Source organism: Heptranchias perlo, chromosome 18 (genome assembly GCF_035084215.1).
Source record: "Heptranchias perlo isolate sHepPer1 chromosome 18, sHepPer1.hap1, whole genome shotgun sequence".
In the NCBI taxonomy this organism is placed as follows: Eukaryota; Metazoa; Chordata; class Chondrichthyes; order Hexanchiformes; family Hexanchidae; genus Heptranchias; species Heptranchias perlo.
This window is the reverse complement of record NC_090342.1, coordinates 13,134,313-13,154,325: the sequence shown is the minus strand read 5'-3', so window position 1 is coordinate 13,154,325 and position 20,013 is coordinate 13,134,313. Positions and strand designations below refer to the sequence as shown.

General features: G+C 40.1%; 1 protein-coding gene across 1 annotated transcript; it reads right to left on the bottom strand.

Annotated features, from left to right (window-relative positions):
• Positions 1–401: 401 nt before the first annotated feature.
• On the bottom strand, positions 402–4,539 carry LOC137334947 (amphoterin-induced protein 2-like). Its single transcript, XM_068000037.1, has 2 exons — positions 4,217–4,539; positions 402–3,787 (listed from the first exon to the last, which is right to left on the bottom strand). The coding sequence occupies exon 2, from the start codon at positions 3,663–3,665 to the stop codon at positions 2,112–2,114; it is 1,554 nt and encodes a 517-aa protein (XP_067856138.1). The 5' UTR covers positions 3,666–3,787; positions 4,217–4,539; the 3' UTR covers positions 402–2,111.
• Positions 4,540–20,013: the final 15,474 nt, after the last annotated feature.

Genomic DNA, 20,013 nt, shown 5'->3' with positions numbered 1-20,013 from the left:
TGGATCTGTTTGCTTATCACAGTACTTTATAAAGGTGCATGCAGTTCATGAAATATTTAGAAAATTAGTTTCGAAGTAGAATTTGAGAAACTTAAGGAACCACTTAAAACATGTCATTTGCAGAGTTATTTTAAAAATAATGATAATCTTGTTGTGCTTTGGATTTTGATGCATATGTGGTATGTAGAGTCTGCTGTGTCTGTATTTGAGGCCTAGGGAATTAGAATTTAATTCAGGTCAGTGGTTTTAAAGGTACTACTGCACTGTGCCTGCTAGTTATAGAACATAAATGGTGTTCTATCTATTCCAGTGAAAAACTAATAGTACAACTAAATGGCATCTAAAAGGAGGATAACAGAGGCAAATGCAAATAAATTGTCACACTTATTTTTGTATGTTTTGTATTTCTAATAGCATAATTCTGTTTCAAATCTACAATTTTGAGAACCAGATATTACAAACTAAGACAATGAATATCAAAGGGCATTTTAGATATCATATACATTATACCGTAAAATTTCTAAGATTATGGTAACAAAGATAGATATCTCCTACAGTAAATTGAAACTACAAAATACTGCATTTACAGACTCTCATTTTTCTTAAATACATAAGTACAAACTAATAATTGAACAATTTCACATTCAAAGTAAACACTTGTTTTTGACTATACATTTATGATGTTTGGAATAGATTTTCTTTTACAATTAAATCATTTAATTTAATGGTTATAAATGATATGAAATAGAATAAATGATTATAGAATTTTTCTTATTAATTAATTTATTTTTGTAACATATCCCCCCCTCCCCATCTTAAGTTAGATAGAACTGTCTGTTCCTTGCAGCATCAACACTACTCCTTGGCTAGAAGCACTGAGAAGTATGCCTGAGCAAGGGTAGAAAAAGGAGCCACCGGAGAGCTTATTTTTTAACCCCTCCCCAGACAGTCTTATAGCTGAAGCCGGGCTGATGAAGCTCATCCTGCTGGGAATGCTGAACACAAGCATCTGTCGAGATTGGAATTTAAGTTGGCATTTGCCAGCTGCGAGACCAATACTTTAGTCACGTATTTACTGGGTCATCGAATGGATTCTTCCTGCTGCAGGGTTTCAATATGTAGACATCAATGTTATTGTTAATGAACCATTACTCTTAATCCTTCAATTTTACTGATGCTACAATGATATGAAAAGAACTGGCTCTCATAACTGCCGACTTTGAAATCTGCTAGTTCAAAAGCTTTAAGTTGAAACTCAGCAGTTGGACAAATTAATTAAACCATTTGTTGCCATTACAGTGTGGGCAGGGCTTTTAAATTTTTGTACAAATTTATACTCTACAATGTAAATTTAGTCTCCTAGCCAATGTGAGTATAGCAGTGAGGTGATAAATGATTCTATACATGTCTGTTGTCAACAAGCTGACGAGAATAATCGTCTGTTATTGGAATTTTTAAAAATGTAATTCGTGGCAAATATCTATGAAAAATCGAATGTAGCAACATTGTAGTGAATTTATGTTGCAAAGATTAATCATTTTACAAAGCTTCATTGGTTATTAAAGCAAAATTAGCATTGCATATTATGTGCCGGTGTATATGGAGCAGATGCAAGACCATTAATGAGGCTTTATTTTACTCTTGGGTTCTAAGGATTTAGTAAAACATCACCAGTCACAATGAGTCCTTTAAAAGGGCTATGTCAACTTGAAAGAAAGACTTGTAAACATGCAGCATATTTATCACTGCAAAACAGCTTCATCACAGCATCTAACCTGTGTGTCAAGTTTTTTTGGGGGGGTTTTAACTTATGACAAGAAAAACTGCCAGGATAATATGTGGACTTCAGAAGATAGGGCAGTGCATATGTTTCCCCTCATGAAGGATCTTCCACAGTTCCAGAAATGGAGTAGATTTGTGAAACTCCTCTCCAAGGTGACATAGCCCTATTAACATTCAAGATATCAGAATTTCTCTTCAGTCCTGTTTTCACATTTCCACAAACAAGGAGATTTAGCATAAATGCCAACATTAGGAGGTGACAGGTCATCTCAATATGTCTAACAGGCAGCAATCGAGCTTCTGACAAAGCCACATCCATGATATTTGGATTATGCCACAATGAGGTTATCTGAAAACACAGAACTGATTGAGTCGACATCAGCTTTTCCTCGGTTTGCTCTCAGGATCTTTTCCGCCATGGTGTGACTGGTGGGGAGCAGCTTCATTTTCCCATTCTGCCCCTTTAGCGGCTCTTTAACTGGCTCCAGGAAAACCACCCGCTTGCAAGTGCTGGCTTTCCTTTCTGCCCCTGCTTCATGTGAGGGAGTGGTGCTCAGGATCGAAGAGTGAGCACTGTTTCCATTTGGCTTTCTGTGCTTTTGCTTGGATTTGCACCAACAGCGACAGGGTGTTAAGTAAAGATAAATCAAGACCAAAATAATGCTAGCTAAGCAGGCAGAGAGGGTGGTAAAGGCTGTGTTAAAGGTTTGTGAACGCTGCCTGTTTTGTGTAAAATTGTGGACCCTCAGTGTCACGTCTATTGTTTCGTTTAGCATTCGTCTGCTGTTAATTGCTATACAGGAGTAGATCCCTGCATCTTCAGGTTGAACCTGTTGAATCTCGAGGCTTCCATTCAATAATACCTGCAGACCCTGATCTTGAATGCCTGGCTGCAACGTATCATTCCTGGGCGTGACCCATAGGACATTTGTTTTTGCATCCAGTATCTTGCTGTCGCAGTTTATCACTAGTCTATCCCCCACGTGAGCCTCATAAATCAGTCCAGTGGCATGAAAAGAGCCATTGACAGCACTATTGGAGCAATTCAAAAGGTCATCATGGATCAGTAAAACACTAACACTTCTCTTGGAGTCGAGCTGAAAATAACACCTATAATCATCTTTAAAATCCACTGCAGACCTAAACTGTCTATTATACCAGTAGGTGACCATTGTGTAGAAATTACAATCACAGGTAAATGGGTTTGCATGCAGGTACAAACCACTTTGCAGCCTGACTGACAGTGCACTCAACTGTAGGACTGGTACAGAAGTCAATTTATTGAAGGACAAATCCAACAGTTCGAGCAACGGAAGTTTAGACTTTCCTTTATACAACTGCAAGGGAAAGTGCGAGATCAGGTTCTGACTGAGATATAATTTATGAAGTTTATACAAACCTTCAAAAGCTCCTGTGCTAACTTGTGTCACTTGATTGTTGTAAAGAAGCAGGGTCTCCAGTGATTTCAAGCCTTGAAACGATGAGTCGTCCAATGTTTTCAGTTTGTTGGAGGACAGGTCTAGATATCTCAGTTGTGGTGTGGAACAAAAGGCCCCCCTGGAGAGGAAGTCGATACTGTTGTGATTGAGAATGAGTGTTTTCAGTCTGTCTAAGAAGGCTGGAGCCCAGTTAGAACCAAGTAGGCTGATACTGTTATAGCTAACATCCAAGCTGGTCGCAACTTTACGTAGCGTCCTTGGCACTGTGGTCAGGTTTTTATTAGTGCAAGTAATGATATCACTAGCACAGATGCAGACTGGAGGGCAAATTACAGAAGCATTGCCTGCCATACAGGCACAAAGCAGTAGCAGCACAAATCTTTGGAATTTTAAGGTGACACCTTGGAGAACAGAGGAGAAAGCTGGGTGGTGTGAGCACATCATGGCCGTCTCTCAGCCGTCTTCCAGTGACCCTTGCCGTAGGATGTACATGGAGCCAATCCTGTAGGACTGAGCGTGACACTGGGAAAAACAAACATCACCAAGTTCATCCCAGGTACAATAAACTGAAACAATCAAGCAGAGTAAAATTAGTGGTGTATATGTTTTAAATACGTTTATCAAATAAACTATGGCATTTTCTTGCACAAACCAGCTGAATCACTTTATGAAATATAATTAATAATTATTTATAATCCAGTTTTTTATACCTGAGATTCATCTTCCAGGTAAACCCTGTCACAGTAGGTCAGTGACCACTGCTTTACATTGCATGTAGATCCTTGTTCATATTTATCTTTATACTTTAGTTCTAAAAATTGTCATGGTAATTACTTTAATCACTTCAGCTAGATTTTAACTCACTATGTTAAAACCCGAATGAATCACAGAAAGGGTCCTTAAAATTTTGCATAAATATTTGCAATGACAACAATAAAAGAAAAAAAGTTAGGGAATAGTATAAAATCATATTGAATATGTAGGACAAAATCTACCTTAAATCTGAAGAGAGAGAACAGGCAGAAAGATCCTGATGTTGGTTGATTGCAGATCATAGAAATTTAATGTTTGAAACAATGAATAATTCTCCTGCTGCTGTAAAGAGCTGATCGTTGGTCTATTTTTCTCATATTTTCAGAACTTTCGAAGTACAGAGGCAGAGTAGACTCTGTTTGGATCCCGTCTCTCTCGTATTCCATTTTACAACAAACTGCTGTATGTAACACCAGGGAGACAAGTGAGGAGCCAGCAAGTGACGACTGCCTATCATCAGTTAACGGAGATTGGCTGAACACATCAGGGTGGGAACCTGTCAAAGATTAAAGATGCAGATAGAAAGGAGGGAGGAGTTGCAGTTATCACGTTATGTTGATTTGCAGAAAGTGCTGGAGCTCTACTCCCTTCATGTTTACCATTTCATGCTGAATTTCCGTCGGTTTGATTTCGATGCTGCTTCCCTTTGACTACGCTGCAAGCTATCTCGTGCAGAAGCAATGGAGCTGACATAAGTAGGCTTTAGACTAGCTGCTTTCGGCACAGCAAATGCTCACGCAACCAGCAGCAAGTGATTTAGAGTGATCACAGGAGGTTCCTGTCTGTCATGAATCAGAGTAAGGGACTAATTAACATGCTACGTGTCATCCCTTGGTCACAGCAACCAGCTCTTGTTGCTAAGATTCTGAACTGTCATCTGCAGGAAGTATTGGGTTTCATTAAATGAAAAGCATTCAGAAAAAGATGGTCTTTTCTGTTCGCATCGTTAGTAATGAATGACTTAATTGGCAAACGCCAGACATTTAAAATGCTGCAGGTTGGTTTAAAAAAAATCGGTTTGTTTGCTAGTGGCAAACACTATAAACTGATAAAAGGGTGGAATTGTTACAGTTTGTCCACTGTTTATACTGCAGCTGGCTTGTAAAGTGAAGACTGATATAAAATAGGAGGAAATGAAAACGGAATAAGCACAGTCATTTATTTTAACTGTTTCTGATTGTCACTGGCTCTTTCAGTATAGTTTCCACATTCAATTGTCAGATCTAATTTTCTATTCTTAGATCGGCAAATAAAAAATTGCTTTATTGGATGATTAACAGTCATCTTCTGTAAAACATGATGATGAGATAGTTTCATCCTTTTTAGAAACCAATTATCTGTGTCCATATGATTTTGTAATGAAAGCAATCCCTATGGATTTTGGGAGTACAATAGCAGAGTAATATAATATGATGATATTCAGATCCAAGAATATATATGTTAAAAAATATGAAGATTCAACAGTATTCAGATGCTTCATATTCAATCAGGACAGTTTGTTTTACCTCAGGTACACTTCCTAGATCATGATTAGACTTTTCCTTAGCATACAATATTTTTCCATGTATTTCTTTGATGCTTTTCCCAAGGGGAAACATGGAAACAGAGTGTCCTTACGCAGATTTGGAAGCACTGGAAGATATTTTTATCCAAGGTGTCTATAAAGAGTTAAACCACCCAGCAACTGAATGAAAATGTACAATAGTTAGATTTAACATTTTGAACTTAGCTTTTCACTTTCGTTCTCTGCTGAATTTATCGCCTACTTATTTGTATCTCTTCATCTGTTTCTTAATTCTTTACTTTTCTCTGTCGCTTTGCTATAGTGTTTGTTTTCTTAAATATCTCTTTCTGCTGCTTCTTATGTTGATTTTAACATTTCTGACAACTTTTCTTTCTCGCCTGTTTTCTTTTTGCCTTTCTCTTATTTTTGGCTCAGTTCTTCTATAATTTCTCTCCATCTCTGTCTCTGTGTTTTCTCTTTGCTTTTCCCCCCCGTTTTCTGCCTCTTCCCTTGTATTTACTTCATTTCTCTCTTTATGTTTGCACTTTGCCCCTCTCGTTTTTTGTGCAATTACTTTATTTGCTTGCCTGAGATTGAGGCCTCCCCAAGGTGGTCAGCTCTCATCACTGACTCAGCCTCCATTGTGGAAGTTGCAACCAACAATGATTGCCACTGAAGCCCTTGAGATACTCAGAGACTCCCTGATGGCCATTTTAATAGTCAGCAGGGCAAATAGGAACACAAAACTTTATAGATTAGCTTAGGACATGGACCCTTCCCAGAACCTGATTTTCTGTTTTTGTTTCACATTTGCAGCATTTTCAGTGTTTTACTTTTTCTTCATACTGTTTAATTCACTGCCATTTCCCTTTCAGGAGTGCCTACCTTGAAGAAGTGCTACTCCTCTCTTTGATGTGATTTCCATTTGATTCTTGAACCCTGTTTTCCTTCATTGCTGTCTTTTTCCCTCTTTGGCGTTAATCATATATTTGTTAAGACCCACTTTCACAGCCACATCCCTTTTCACAGCACCTGTCTCCAGCTCTGACTCATTCTACATGGACTCAGTTTAGATTTCGCCCTTCCTGCTTCAGATCCAGCCACGATCATCGATATCTCCCTGATATTAAACACAGAGCTCCTGCTGATTCACAAAATCCACCCTCTCCACTATGTGCCATTGCATGCATGCTCTCAACCTTTCTCTTCAGCAGCATCCATTCACCTTATTTCAGAGCTGTCCTACACCAAGTTCTGATGAAGGGACCATACTCAAAATGTCTTGTTTGTTTCTCTCTACGGAAGCTGCAGAACCTGCTGAGTGTTTCCGGCACTTGCTGCATTTGTTTCGCATTTCCAGCATCTGCAATATTTTACATTTTGTTCAAAGTATTTATAAACATTTCCTATGTTTGGCAAGTAAGGAAGTACTTACATATTTTATTCAATGTTTTCCCCCAAGTAAATTGTTTTATTTAAATATGAGTTTGTGCACAGTGATTTTAAAAAAATGTGTGTATATATATATATAATCTGACCATGTCTGACAAAATGGAACAGCAGTTTTTACTGCACAGAGGCTAGTAATTATATGAAAGTATTATAATTTGTTATACATTGGTAAGAACATCAAGAATTCTAAGAAGAGTTGCAGGCCAGCATCAATGTTGCCGTTAAACTATGCTACAGGTTTTTACAATGTATTTCACTATTCCTTATCTTCAGTACCAAAGAACTAGATTCATAAGGCAGTCTTCTGTATGTTGCTACGGCAATAATCACAACAAAATAGACTACTGCTATGAGGTTTTGAAATCCATGGAGTAAGCTAATAAATACAAATATAAAGCAAACTTCTCAAATGAAAAGCCAAACCAGCACAGAACAAAATCCAACTAGATCGAGGTGTACTTCAGATATTGGGTATTTTCAACTTGCCGCCTGGGTGTAAAACTGATGTTGCAGGTTGACTGCTAGTTATAGAAACTGTCTGATTTTTATTACCATCTAAATCAATGGAATTGATAATCAGATGGTTTATATAATGAGCAGCCAACAAGCAACAGTTTTACACCTGGCCGGCAAGTTGAGAATCTACCCTATTGGTTGTAAGCCCAAAAATAGAATATCTATTGCATTAAATATTTCAGCATTTATTTAATGCTTTACCTATTTCCTCCCTTCCTACTTGAAGTACTGATTCATGCTAGAGAGAGTACCACCTGCACCAATACCTCACCCATGTGACCATTCTTCATGTGTGAGCCTGGGCTGACAATGTCGGCTGGTTATTTGACTAAGATGGAGATCACAGCTGAGTCTTACCCTATCCTCAGCAGACATCCACAATGATGGGCCATAATTTGCTGTGAAAATAACAGTGAGGCCAATGGCGTTCTCTGTTATTTATGCGCAAATGCTACAGCAACTTCAGGCGAGGGGTTGATGCGCGGTTAAACACGGAAATCCAAAAGTCGCTGTCCGAGATGCGCCGCTCCGCCGTTAGCATCGCGAAGACGGCATCTCGTTGCCTGCCTCACCGTTGAATTGTATTTAGCATTGTAAAGTTCCTGTATTTGCACAGTAGATACGACCTAAACTCACCACAGAAAGTTAAGTCAAAGTCAAGTCTAAGCATCTTTTCAACAACGTGGTAAGTGATAATTACTGCCAAACAACTTCTCTGGCACTGAAAATTAACTATTACAAGTGTGGCGCCTCATTCCTTCAGGTTTTAATTGGTGTTGGAGTTTTTTAAAATGTCAAATTTTAAATTAATTTTTTTTTACTTTTCCTTTCTGTCTCTTTTTCTCTCTCTCTCTTAATCCAATCTTTCTTTCCCTCTCTTTATTTCTCTTTTTGTTCCTGATTTGACATTGAATTCAACCACTCTATCTTACATTTCCTTCTGAATCCTTGCGCTGTTAATTTCTCAATCTGATTGGTGAAGGAGATACACAGTTACTTGCCCTGTTCACTCAGGTCCCAAATGCCCGGTTTCCCTCGCTGCAATGTTATCAGCTCGCACTTTTAACAGCTTGCCACCCAAAAAATTTTAAAAGCCTAAAGCAAGGATAAGTCTCACTAACGGCAGCCGTTAGATGCCCTGCCATAGCAAATAATGGCCCGATGTATTTTCCAGAAGGATAATGACTAGGAGTGGGAACTCTAGCTGATTTTTGTTCATCTCCTCTCTATCCCTGGAGGGCAATTTTACTCAGTTGTCAAGCTGAGATCAGCTAACTTAGAGTAGACTAAGGGGGTAGAAATTGGTTATGGCCCGTTTTTGGGCGCATAGTAACAGCATGCAGACAGCGTGTGCCTCAATTTGAGGAGAGCAACATGTATTAGCTTTTCCATCATGTTTGGGTGGCAATATATCTTCCAACTAACTTATTAAAATGGATCCAGTTTAACCTGATGGTCATTTATGATAAATGACACCTTTTATTTTTGTTTAAGAAAATTAGGTTGTATTTAGTTTGTGCAAAAATAAGAAAAAAGCTTTATAATTTTTGTTCACAAATTGTTGGAAGGTAATTACACAGAGCATTGCAGAAGGTAAATAATTTGTTTTCCTAGTTGGCTATCAGCTGGTTTCATGCTTCATCAATGATGCAACACTGATTTCACTGACTAAAATCTTTCAGCTAAGGTCCTGCTAATGAATTGGTGCTTACTTATTTGGGCAAGGGAGATATGAGGTAGAACAAACAAGAAAGGTTTGCTAAAGCAACCATCAAGGACCAAAGAAGTAATTATAAAGCATATTTTTACAACACATTACAATAATATACTAACCAATATCACAACTGCTTTTAATAGGAATAAAAGTCTAACCATGCTAAGAGAACGGTTATGATTGAACAATGTTATCATGCAGCAGCAATACTGCTCCAACTGTTTTCACACTGATAACTCTTGAAAGTCTGACCCATTAGGGTAGGTTTGCCAATTAGTTACACCCAACAAAGGGCATAGATTGGGCACAGCCAATTGGAAAAATTGGTGGAGATTTGTTGCGCTGGATCCCATCCAATTTTCCAATTGGGTTTAATACTGACACCAGAAGTGCCTGCCAATTATATTAAAATTAGGTCCTAATTTCATTTACCAGCCCACACAGCTTCCCAGTGTTTACACTAATATAATGCTCAGTCATCTAGCCATATAAATGCACATTCAGAATCAGTAGTATGTGTTTTTTATAGAAATACATTGAAGAGCCTTGTAACAAGATTTGTGGCAAAGTTTTGAGACTACTCATGAACCTCTTTTCTTGTTTCTTTCCTATTTCTGCATGGTTGGTCAGGACTCTTTGTGCCAAGTGTTCTGGTATGTCTGTGATATTGGAACACTGGATTTCCTGGTGAGATTCTGCCTTATTTTTTTTTTGCAGGATGAAAAGGAGAAGGAATAGTGGGATGCGTGGTAGGGAAGAGAGAGGCTGAGCTCACCTGGCCTGTACCTTCCCACCCACATGAACAGGCAGAGGCATTCTTACGTGCCTACCCAGGCTCCAGATCACCAGAATGCCAGTTGCGTTACAGTGCCATCTGCTGCAAGGACACCTGCGGGTAACATCCCCCACACAGTTGATACTGGCAGTGCCAGTAATGATCAGCGGTGCACTCAAATCGTCTTCTTCCACCCGCTTTGAGGCATTCCACAAAACTGTCCTACGGAGTAAATGCTCAGGAATGGCAAATAGAGCTATGCTTCTTGCTACCACTTCATTCTACACCACCTCCACTTCCTCAGCCATCAAACAGGGGTTGCAATACTGTGTCACTAATTGCTGTTTCATGCCTCCACATTTACTGTGCCAGCACTAGGTTTTGCTAGGCACCTTCAATTCCCAAACAACCTTTGCAAAGGCTGAAATAAAGACTAAAATTATCACTGGCTTTTTTAATGGCTACCAACATTTTTATCTCCCCAATGCAGCCTTTAAGTGGTTGCATTCCTTCATATTTATCCATTACAAGCAGCTCATAAAGGTGTGTTACATGTGATTTCCAAGCCTCCCCAAAGCAGTGCCCCAAATCAGCTGGAATCCTGCAACATCAGGCACAGTCAGCACAATAACAGTTGGGTAGGTGCTAATCACGCACTGCCTGACAGAAGCCTGATCGGAGCCGATAGGAAAATCTACCCCATCGAGTCGTACAGCAACTCTGCACTACTCTCCAGATAGAGAAAAGCTCTAATGTCTGAATGCCAGTGACATTTATAATGTTGTAAAGAGCCGATGGTCCTGTTGGCCCTTTACTTTCATTAAAAATTTAAAAGTGGAGGTTTGCTCAATGGCTCAGTGAGTTCATCCGGCGAGTAGCTGAGTCATACACTGGAAAGGTTCTGGGTTCAATCTCTGGTCCACCCTTAATTAACGTATCTCGTCCAGTAGTAGGGCTCTCAAATAAGTTTCAGCAGCCATGGGATGGGAAGGGGACATCTTGATTGCTATCCAGCAACATTTGCTGGAAAGGCATGTATTTGGATGTTGGGCAAAAATAGGAACATGTCAGAAATGCTGTTATTGCAAAGTCACTATCCTCTCTTCTTTACACGAAAGCATGTCGTAGACCTAGAGTTAATAGAGGCATTCAAAATTATGATGGCTTTTGATAGAGTAAATAGGGGGAATCTGTTTCCACTGGCAGAAGATCAGTAACCAGAGGATACAGATTTAAGGTAATTGGCAAAAGAATCAGAGGGGAGATGAGGGGAAATGTGTTCATGCAGCGAGTTGTTATGATCTGGAATGCATTGCCTGAAAGGGTGGTGGAAGCAGTTTCAATCGTAATTTTCAAAAGGGAATTGGATAAATATTTGAAAGGGAAAAATTTGCAGGGCTATGGGGAAAGAACAGGGGTGTGGGACGATTGGATAGTTCTTTCAAATAGTCGGCACAGGTGTGATGGACCGAATGGCCTCCTTCTGCGTTGTATGATTCTATGGTTCTATGTCAGTGTTGTCTGTGATATTACATGACTATAATCTGGTACTAAGGGACTACTATGCAGAAATGATTTGATCATGCCAACCTTCTCAACAAAGGTTATGGAGCCTTGCATAATGACACTGATAGGAAGCTTTCTGCAGGTTCCTGGAATTCAATTTTGTCCCTCATCATAACTAACAAAGACACAACCTAAAAACTGAAAGTGCTATGTGTTACTATGGTAATAATCTGCTGATAAAGAGTACTTTCAAATCATCGCAGTGAAACATCAAATCAGATGAATTGAACTTGCAGCAGTATCATTCAGATTCACACGGTAAGCAGAGTTAATGAAATGGTGCTTAAACATATTCCACACACAGCCAAATGACAAACCAATTAGACCAGTAATTAGACCACAAACCAAGGGCAGTATGTATGAGTAACAGGTGACTGCTATGACTTTTCATAATATTTCATGACCTACTGCATCTGTTTGCTTTGTACTTGGGTGCAAACTGAGGTCCTGTCTGCCCTCTTAGGTGGATGTAAAAGATCCCATGACACTATTTCGAAGAGGAGCAGGGGCGATCTCCCTGGTATCATGGCCAATAGTTATCCCTCAGCCAACGTCACTAAAATAGATTATCTGGTCATTATCACATTTCTGTTTGTGGGAGCTTGCTGTGTGGAAATTGGCTGCCGCGTTTCCTACATTACAACAATGATTACACTTCAAAAACACTTCATTGGCTGTAAAGCGCTTTGGGACATCCTGAGGTTGTGAAAGGCGCTATATAAATGCAAGTCTTTCTTTAAGTTTCTTACTGAATCACATGATGATGCTCTGGAAGAAATTTTAGCCTAAAATTAAAAAATTATACATATGTAAATGTCAGCTTGTCTCAGCGGTAGCCTTCCTGTTTCTGACTCAAAGGGTCATGGGCTTCACTCTAGGACTTAACCGCCTATCCCTGAACTTCCGTGAGGGTTCTCCTGGTCTCCGGCCACTCAAAGAAACAGCCATTTTTAGCTGTTTCCACTGTTTCTCTGCAGGTTCTTCCGGGACACCACCGTAGAATTTCAGGGCCATAATCTAACCAACTAACACTTCAATGTAGTACCGAGGGAGAGCTGGAGTTGTTGGAGGTGCTGTCTTTCGGATGAGATGTTATACCGAGGACTTGGCTTTCCTTTCAGGTAGATGTAAAAGATCCCATGGAACTAATTGGAGAATATTTGGGAGATCTCAAGGTGTTCTGTCCAACAATTATCCCTCAACCAACACCACCAAAAAAAATATTGACTGTTTATTTGCTGTTTACGGGACCTTGCTGTGTTGGCTATTGCATACATACTGTTATGTTGCTACATAACATTGACTATATTTCAAAAAAAGTAATTAGTTGGCTGTGTAAAGTTTTAGGTCAGGACCACCAGAAAATGTGGAAGGCAGTGTGCAGTGGAGTCAGGACACAGTCAACCACACCATCCTCCTCCAATGCTTTTCATCTGTTTTTCAGCTCAGTGCGATTGCCCTTGCTTGGTTCCACTCTCGGCTATCCTATCATAGCCAAAGCACCTCCAGGAATGGCTTAGCTTCCTGTCCCGCACAGTTACCTCCAGAGTCCTCTATGAATATGCCTTTGCCCCCTCCTCTTCCTCATCTACATGCTGTCCCTTGGCGACATCAGCCGTAGACATGGGGTCAGGTTGCACATGTTCGCTGACAACAACCAGCTCTACCAATCCACAAACTGTCTTCACCCATCCACTACTTCTGTGTTGTCAGACTGCTTCTCCAATATCCAGTCTTAGATGAGATGCAATTTCCTCCAGTTAAACATTGAGGAGACTGATGTAATCGCCTTCAGCCCATGTCACAAACTCTGTATCCTTGCCACCGATTCCATTTCCCTCCCTGGCCATTGTGTCAGGCTGGACTGAACTAACCCCGAGCTAAGCTTCTGATCCCATATGCTCTCCATCACCAGGATAAAATACTTCCAGTCCACATCTCTGCCCCTGCCTCAGGCTATCTGCTGCTGAAACCCTCATCCATGCCTTTGTCACCTCCATTACTATGCTTTCCTGGTGGGCTCCCATCCTTCACCCTCTATAAATGTCAGCTCATCCAAAACCCTGGTGCCTATATCTTGTCCCACACCAAGTCCCATTCACCCATCACGCCTCTGCCCGCTGACCTACATTGGCTTCAAGTCCCCCAATGTCTCCAACATAAAATTCTCATCCTCGTGTTTAAATCTCTTCTTGGCCTCACTCTTCCTATCTCTGCAACCTCCTCCTCCCCCAAATTCTTCATTGCTCTGACTCTGGCCTTTTGTTCATCTCACCAGTGGTGGCTGTGCCTTCGACCACCTAGGCCCCATGCTCTGGAATTCCTTCCCTAAACTGTTCTGTCTTTATGCCTCCTTCTTCTCCTTTAAGGACCTACTTAAAACTCACTCCTTGACCGTCCTAACATCTCCTTCTTTGACTCGACAACTTTTTTTCTGATTACACCTCTGTCAAGTGCCTCAGGATATTTTTCTACGTTAAAGGCACTATATAAATACAAGTTGTTCTTGTTGATAAACCTCATCAGTGTCGGTTTATACATAAAACTTCAATGATGTTACCTGTGGTTGATAATGCCAAGCACATCACTAATCGTATTTCGGTGTGGGGGTGGGGTGGGGGGGAGCTTCTATTTTAAATGATATCTGGGCAGCAAAAACATTCACAGCAGAGTTTTTGGAACATGTCTCAAAATCTCTAAAAGGGCAGTAAAGGGTACGACAAACTTAAAACCAGTGATTAATTAAGCAATTAAAATTTAAATAGCTAATAAATGCACAGTCCATCTGATAATCCAGTGCTCTTCTAAAGCTTAAATTTTATAGCAATCATTTCACAAGATCCTGGCATGATAAACGAACAGGGTTCTTGTAAAAATGAAAGCAAGTTTAAGTTTGATTCAATTTCTTTTCTGCATAATGAAACATTGCTGAAAACATTTTAGTGTTTCAATTCACCATTTGGCCTATTATATAACAAGCTCATTCTACACTCCAGAGATCTTTTTCCTGTTTTTGATCATATTTTGTGTTCTATCAAGGACATAAACCTTTCTGCTTAGCTCTCTGCTCAATGCTATATGAAAGTGCTCAATTAAGAGGTGTGTTTAATCTTTCAATTAGTACAGAATCCAAATAATCTAAATTCCCATTATGCAACTCCATTATAATATCCAATTGTTTATAATCCTCCCCCTGTTATTTGGGCATTTTACACTTACTGCATGCATAAGACCAGATGAATGCGTGAATGAAATTACAAAATATTGATGTGAGGGTTTTTTCAGACACTTGCTGTTTTCTATCAAAAGCCAAGATCAAGTAGACGATAATGTTTAATGATTATTTTACAGTCTGAGATCAATTCCAATTTTTTATTCTCAGCTGGCAAGGTATCATTTATTGCCCATCTCTATTGCACTAGAATCATACAGCACAGAAGGAGGCCATTCGGCTCATTGTGTCTGTGCCGGCTCTTTGAACGAGCTATCCAATTAGTCCCATTCCCCTGCTCTTTCCCCATAGTGCAAATTTTTCCATTTTAAGTATTTATCCAATTCCCTTTTGAAAGTTATTATTGAATCTGCTTCCACCACCCTTTCAGGCAGTGCATTCCAGATCATAACAAACTTGCTGCGTAAACAATTTTTTCCTCATGTCGCCTCTGGTTTCTTTGCCAATTACCTTAAATCTGTGTCCGCTGGTTACTGACCCTTCTGCCACTGGAAACAGTTTCTCCTTATTTACTCTATCAAAACACTTCATGATTTTGAACGCCTCTATCAAATCTCCCCTTAACCTTCTCTGCTCTGAGGAGAACTGGTGAATTATACAAACAATCACCCTGCTCCTAAAAAAAAAATTGCTTAAATTTCCTATTTCCCTTTGACATCCCTAACTTTAAAAACTGCATCCCCTAGTTATCAAATCTTGTGCCTGACCGAAGAACTTTGTTGAATCCAAATTCTACAGATCGGTTAAAATCTTAAAGACCTTTATCAGATCTTCACTCATTCCCCTCTTCTCAGTGAGTAAAGATTCAGGGTAGACCATCTTGTCTCATAATTCAGCTCTCTAAGTTCAGGAATCATCCCTGTAGGCTCCTTTACATCTTTACATTATAAGTCACATTCCCAAGATAAACAGTTCAACACTTTATTTGCTTTCTTGACCTCTGTTTTTAAAAGGAATTAGTTGATACAGCTCGGAGTCTGTTTCACAAACCTATTACTCTACAGGAAAAATGTTTGTTCATTTTATGCTCACATTCTCTCGTTCTATTTTCACAGTGCAGGTTAAATAACTTGTTGGCATCTACAATCACCATTATTTTCAGCAGCTTAAGGGCCTGAATCATGTCAATTCTCCAGTCCTGTGTTGATCATCACTTAGGAACATTGAGTCCCAGAATTATCCTGGTCTCTCTTTAATCAATATTCTTATAAAAACAGGGGAATCAAAACAGCACAGAGAAAAATGTGACCACATTAATGACTTACAGTAAACTAGAATTCTTGTTCTGACTCATAATCAACTGTTCTTGAAAGGTATCCTAGTATTTGATTAACCTCATTGGCAGCAGCTTCACTTTGACTAGATATTGAGTAGAAGGTCAATAATTGCATCCAAATTATTTTCTTTTTCCACCTTTGCTAATGGACAAACATTTATTGTGCATGCAGTTTCATGCTCCCTTTCCAACACGTTCCCTTATATTTATTGACATGCCATTCCCTAACCCGTCTATTTACTGATCAAGATACCTTTGAATTTTACCAGTCTCCCTTATACTCATCAACTGACCACATACCTTGGTGTCCTCAGTATTCTCCTCCACATTACTTAAAAATTGTACAGACAGTAAATAAGCTTGGAACAGACTCCTACAAAATTCTACTAGTTCCTAGACAGAACTTTTTTTGTTTAGAACTTTCTTCCTATTGTCAAGCCAAGGTTGAAAACAGTTTGCTGATTTGTCATTAATTTCATGAGTCTTAATTTTTTCTTAAAAAGCCACACGTGTAACTTTATAATGGTCACCTTTTGAATTGCCTCCTTAGCTGTAAAATGGTGCTAACATCTCTCAAGAAAGACAATTTATCACTAAAATTACCCGTATCCAAAATATTATTGCTATTATATTAGATACTAGGAATGAAAGATTTTAAGTTATACTTAGCTTCAAAGCACTTACAATAAGCTATCAATCCAAATGACACCAATACACAACAATTAGCCAGTATGGATTGAGAAACAATTCTGAAAATTAAAGTAAATCATATCCATGGGAAGATTTCACCTGCTGATTTACTGACCCCTGCTTCTCCTCTTCCTGCTCCTCCTCCTGTACTTGTTGGTTCCCAGGTGGTAGTAAGGGCTGGTCCCTCGTGATGGCGAAGTTATGGAGCATGCAGCAGATGATGACGAATCTGGATACCCATTCAGGGATGTACTGCAAAACTCTTTTGTAACGGTCAAAGCAGCAGAAGCGTTTGAGCACGCCAATTGTTTGCTCAATAATGTTCCTCGTGCCAGCGTGGCTCTCGTTGTAGGTGTGCGCTGAAGCTGGGTACGGGTTCCTAACTGGAATCATGAGCCATGTTCAGAGGGGATGGCAGCCTGGTTGGAATAAAGGCAGTGCAGGCGGCTGGCGCTGGATGACAAGTCATGACTGCTGCCGGGAAAGCGGGGCACAGACCTGCAGGGTGCACTGCTTCTGGTCACTAACCAGCTCTACATTGACTGAATGGACTCCCTTTCACTTGATAAAGATGCCAGGCTAGTGATAGGGAGCACGCAAGGCAACGTGAGTCCAGTCAATGGCACCTTACACCCTGGGGAAGCTTGCCATACTTGCAAAATCTCATGCTCTCTCATCCCGCTTTGCTCTGTCAATGTGAAAGGAGATGTAGGTGTTTCTCCTGGCATAGAGAGCCTTGGTGACCTCCCTGATACATCGGTGTGTACTACAAACTTTAAAATGTTGCTGATGTCACCCGTTGCAGCCTGACAGGAGCCTATGCATAAAGGTTGAGGGCGATGGTGACCTTGATAGCCACAGGCAGTGCTGTCTATACCCTGGTTTGAGGCTGGAGTTGTGGCTGCCGCAGGTGACATAGCTCGGTGACAGCCTCCTTGGTGAAGTGAAGGAGCAGTACCTGGACCTGCATCTAAGGTGCTGTAAGCTGCAGGGCTATGGACTGGGTGCTGGAAGGTGGGGTTGGAATGGGCACCTGGTTGTTCTTCGAGCCAGCATGGACACGATGGGCCGAATGGCCCCCTTCTGTGCTGTATCTTTCCTATGGCGAAAGTGCGTCATATATTGCTCCTCAGTAAAGTTGATGTTGGAGAAGTGCTCCCTCTGTGGATATGGCCTGTTGTTCAGTACCTTCCTTCTCCTTCACCCTCTTCTGGCGGCTTCTCCTGCACAGTGGTGTCTTCCTTGCTTCTCCCCCTTGTTCTTGAGCCTCAGAGGCAGCTGCAGCCAAACTATTTCTGATGCAAAGAGCAACAACAGCGCGCCACATGGTTGAATTTCTAGGCCATGAGCTTTTTTTTCCTAAGCATTTAATTTATTTCCTAATTTTAGATTGAGATATATTCCAAAGGATTATGGTAATGTCCATACCTCTCCGTTGATTAACTAATGCTGAGATAAACCTGCATTGTTGAGATTCAGTGTCTTATTAACATGGCTCCTGATGAGATGTCACTAATCCATGAATCTTCCTGATGGCCTGCACCCTTCAGCAAAGGTTAATCAGTATGTGTTGAAGTACTCTAGCTCAACTATAATTAATAATGATGTGGAGATGCCGGTGATGGACTGGGGTTGACAAATGTAAGGAATCTTACAACACCAGGTTATAGTCCAACTGTTTTATTTGAAAATCACAAGCTTTCGGAGGCTTTCTCCTTCGTCAGGTGAGCATTCGCTCACCTGACGAAGGAGAAAGCCTCCGAAAGCTTGTGATTTTCAAATAAAACAGTTGGACTATAACTTGGTGTTGTAAGATTCCTTACATTTATAATTAATAAGTGTAAATGCTGATCAGCGATGCATTCCAGCAAACCCTCCCTACACTTTACCAGCCCAGTTATATTGACACTGGTTAAAAGTTTGTCTGAAAAGGGAATTGACAGTTTCCACGAGAGTTTAGTGGGCTAATCATTGATCAATATATTTGAGCTGCTCTCTCAATTTACACAGATGTACCTATGAAGCTGATCTAAGTTAGAGGATTTCCATTAATACTTTATGGTTTCATAAAAGACAAACTTTAAAGCCAGATCTGATGGGCTGGATATTGCAATGACATTTTCTCTGTCATACACGAGAAAAAATAGCTCTGCATTATGTATTAGCCATTGGTTAGTTTTTATGTAACCAATTACAATTGGTTGCACCAAATTCCAGAAACTAACACCTTCACTAATTAGTTTCCATGGGGGAGAAAACCTACTGACATGGAACAGTTACTTTGCTACATTCTGAAATTAACAAACACAATACCCAGAGACAGCTTAGTACATGGCTCAAAGTGGGAGAATCTCATTATCAATGTAATTGTGCTGATAATTTACAGCTTATCAGTCCCATGAATATGAGGCAAATAAGTTTGTCAAAGCTGAAAATGCTTTAAATAGCCACAAGACCATGAATTTTATCTGTTCCAAACAGCTAGAGATAAAAAGCTTGGCATGGTATCATAATTTTCCTTGTACAGGGTAGTCATTTGGTCTCAGACAAAATATATATATATAAAGGACAAACAATTTGGGTAATTGCTCGCTCATAAAACAAAAGGTGTAAAATTTCAACCAAAAAGAATTTGCGGTATCTTTTCCTTCTCTCCATAAAAATGTTAAGACATATTCTATTCCTAGCCATTAAGTGTGAAAAATTAAATGCAGGTTTATAGATCATTTACATAGAATGCATTGTTTCATTTCCTAAGTACAGGAACTTTAGGGACAATAATTCACTTCAGTTTGAATTGGATCAATGAAAAATACAAATCAGAAGGAGTTATGCTTTTCTCCGCTTTGGATCTTTAAGCTAATTCCTGCTTTTGTAGACGCATTTTAAAATTTGACATTGTGGGGATGATTCTAAAATGGAGCCGGGAAGAGGGCATGGGAGTCAATTTGAGGTCGAGAAACCCATAAGTACAGGTTTCCCGGACATCCTTAAGATTTTGATGTAAGAACTTCTTTTATTTTTTTTTGTCTGTTTCCCGTCCGACTGAACGGCTGACTGACAGGATGGTCTCAGTCGGACGGGAGATCAGCCAGGGAGAGGACGTCTTCAGGTAAGTCTTTGTTTGTATGGATGGGGGGGATGGGGGCATAGTTGGGCATGGGTGACATGCATGGGTGGCCAAGGGGACATGGGTGGGCAGAGGTTGGCGCAGTGGTTGCGAGTCGTGGGGGGCGGTGTCGGGATCGGGGGTC

Bases quoted from the DNA above. Each gene is read 5' to 3' on its own strand.
- LOC137334947 (XM_068000037.1), bottom strand. From the start codon at position 3,665: ATGATGTGCTCACACCACCCAGCTTTCTCCTCTGTTCTCCAAGGTGTC.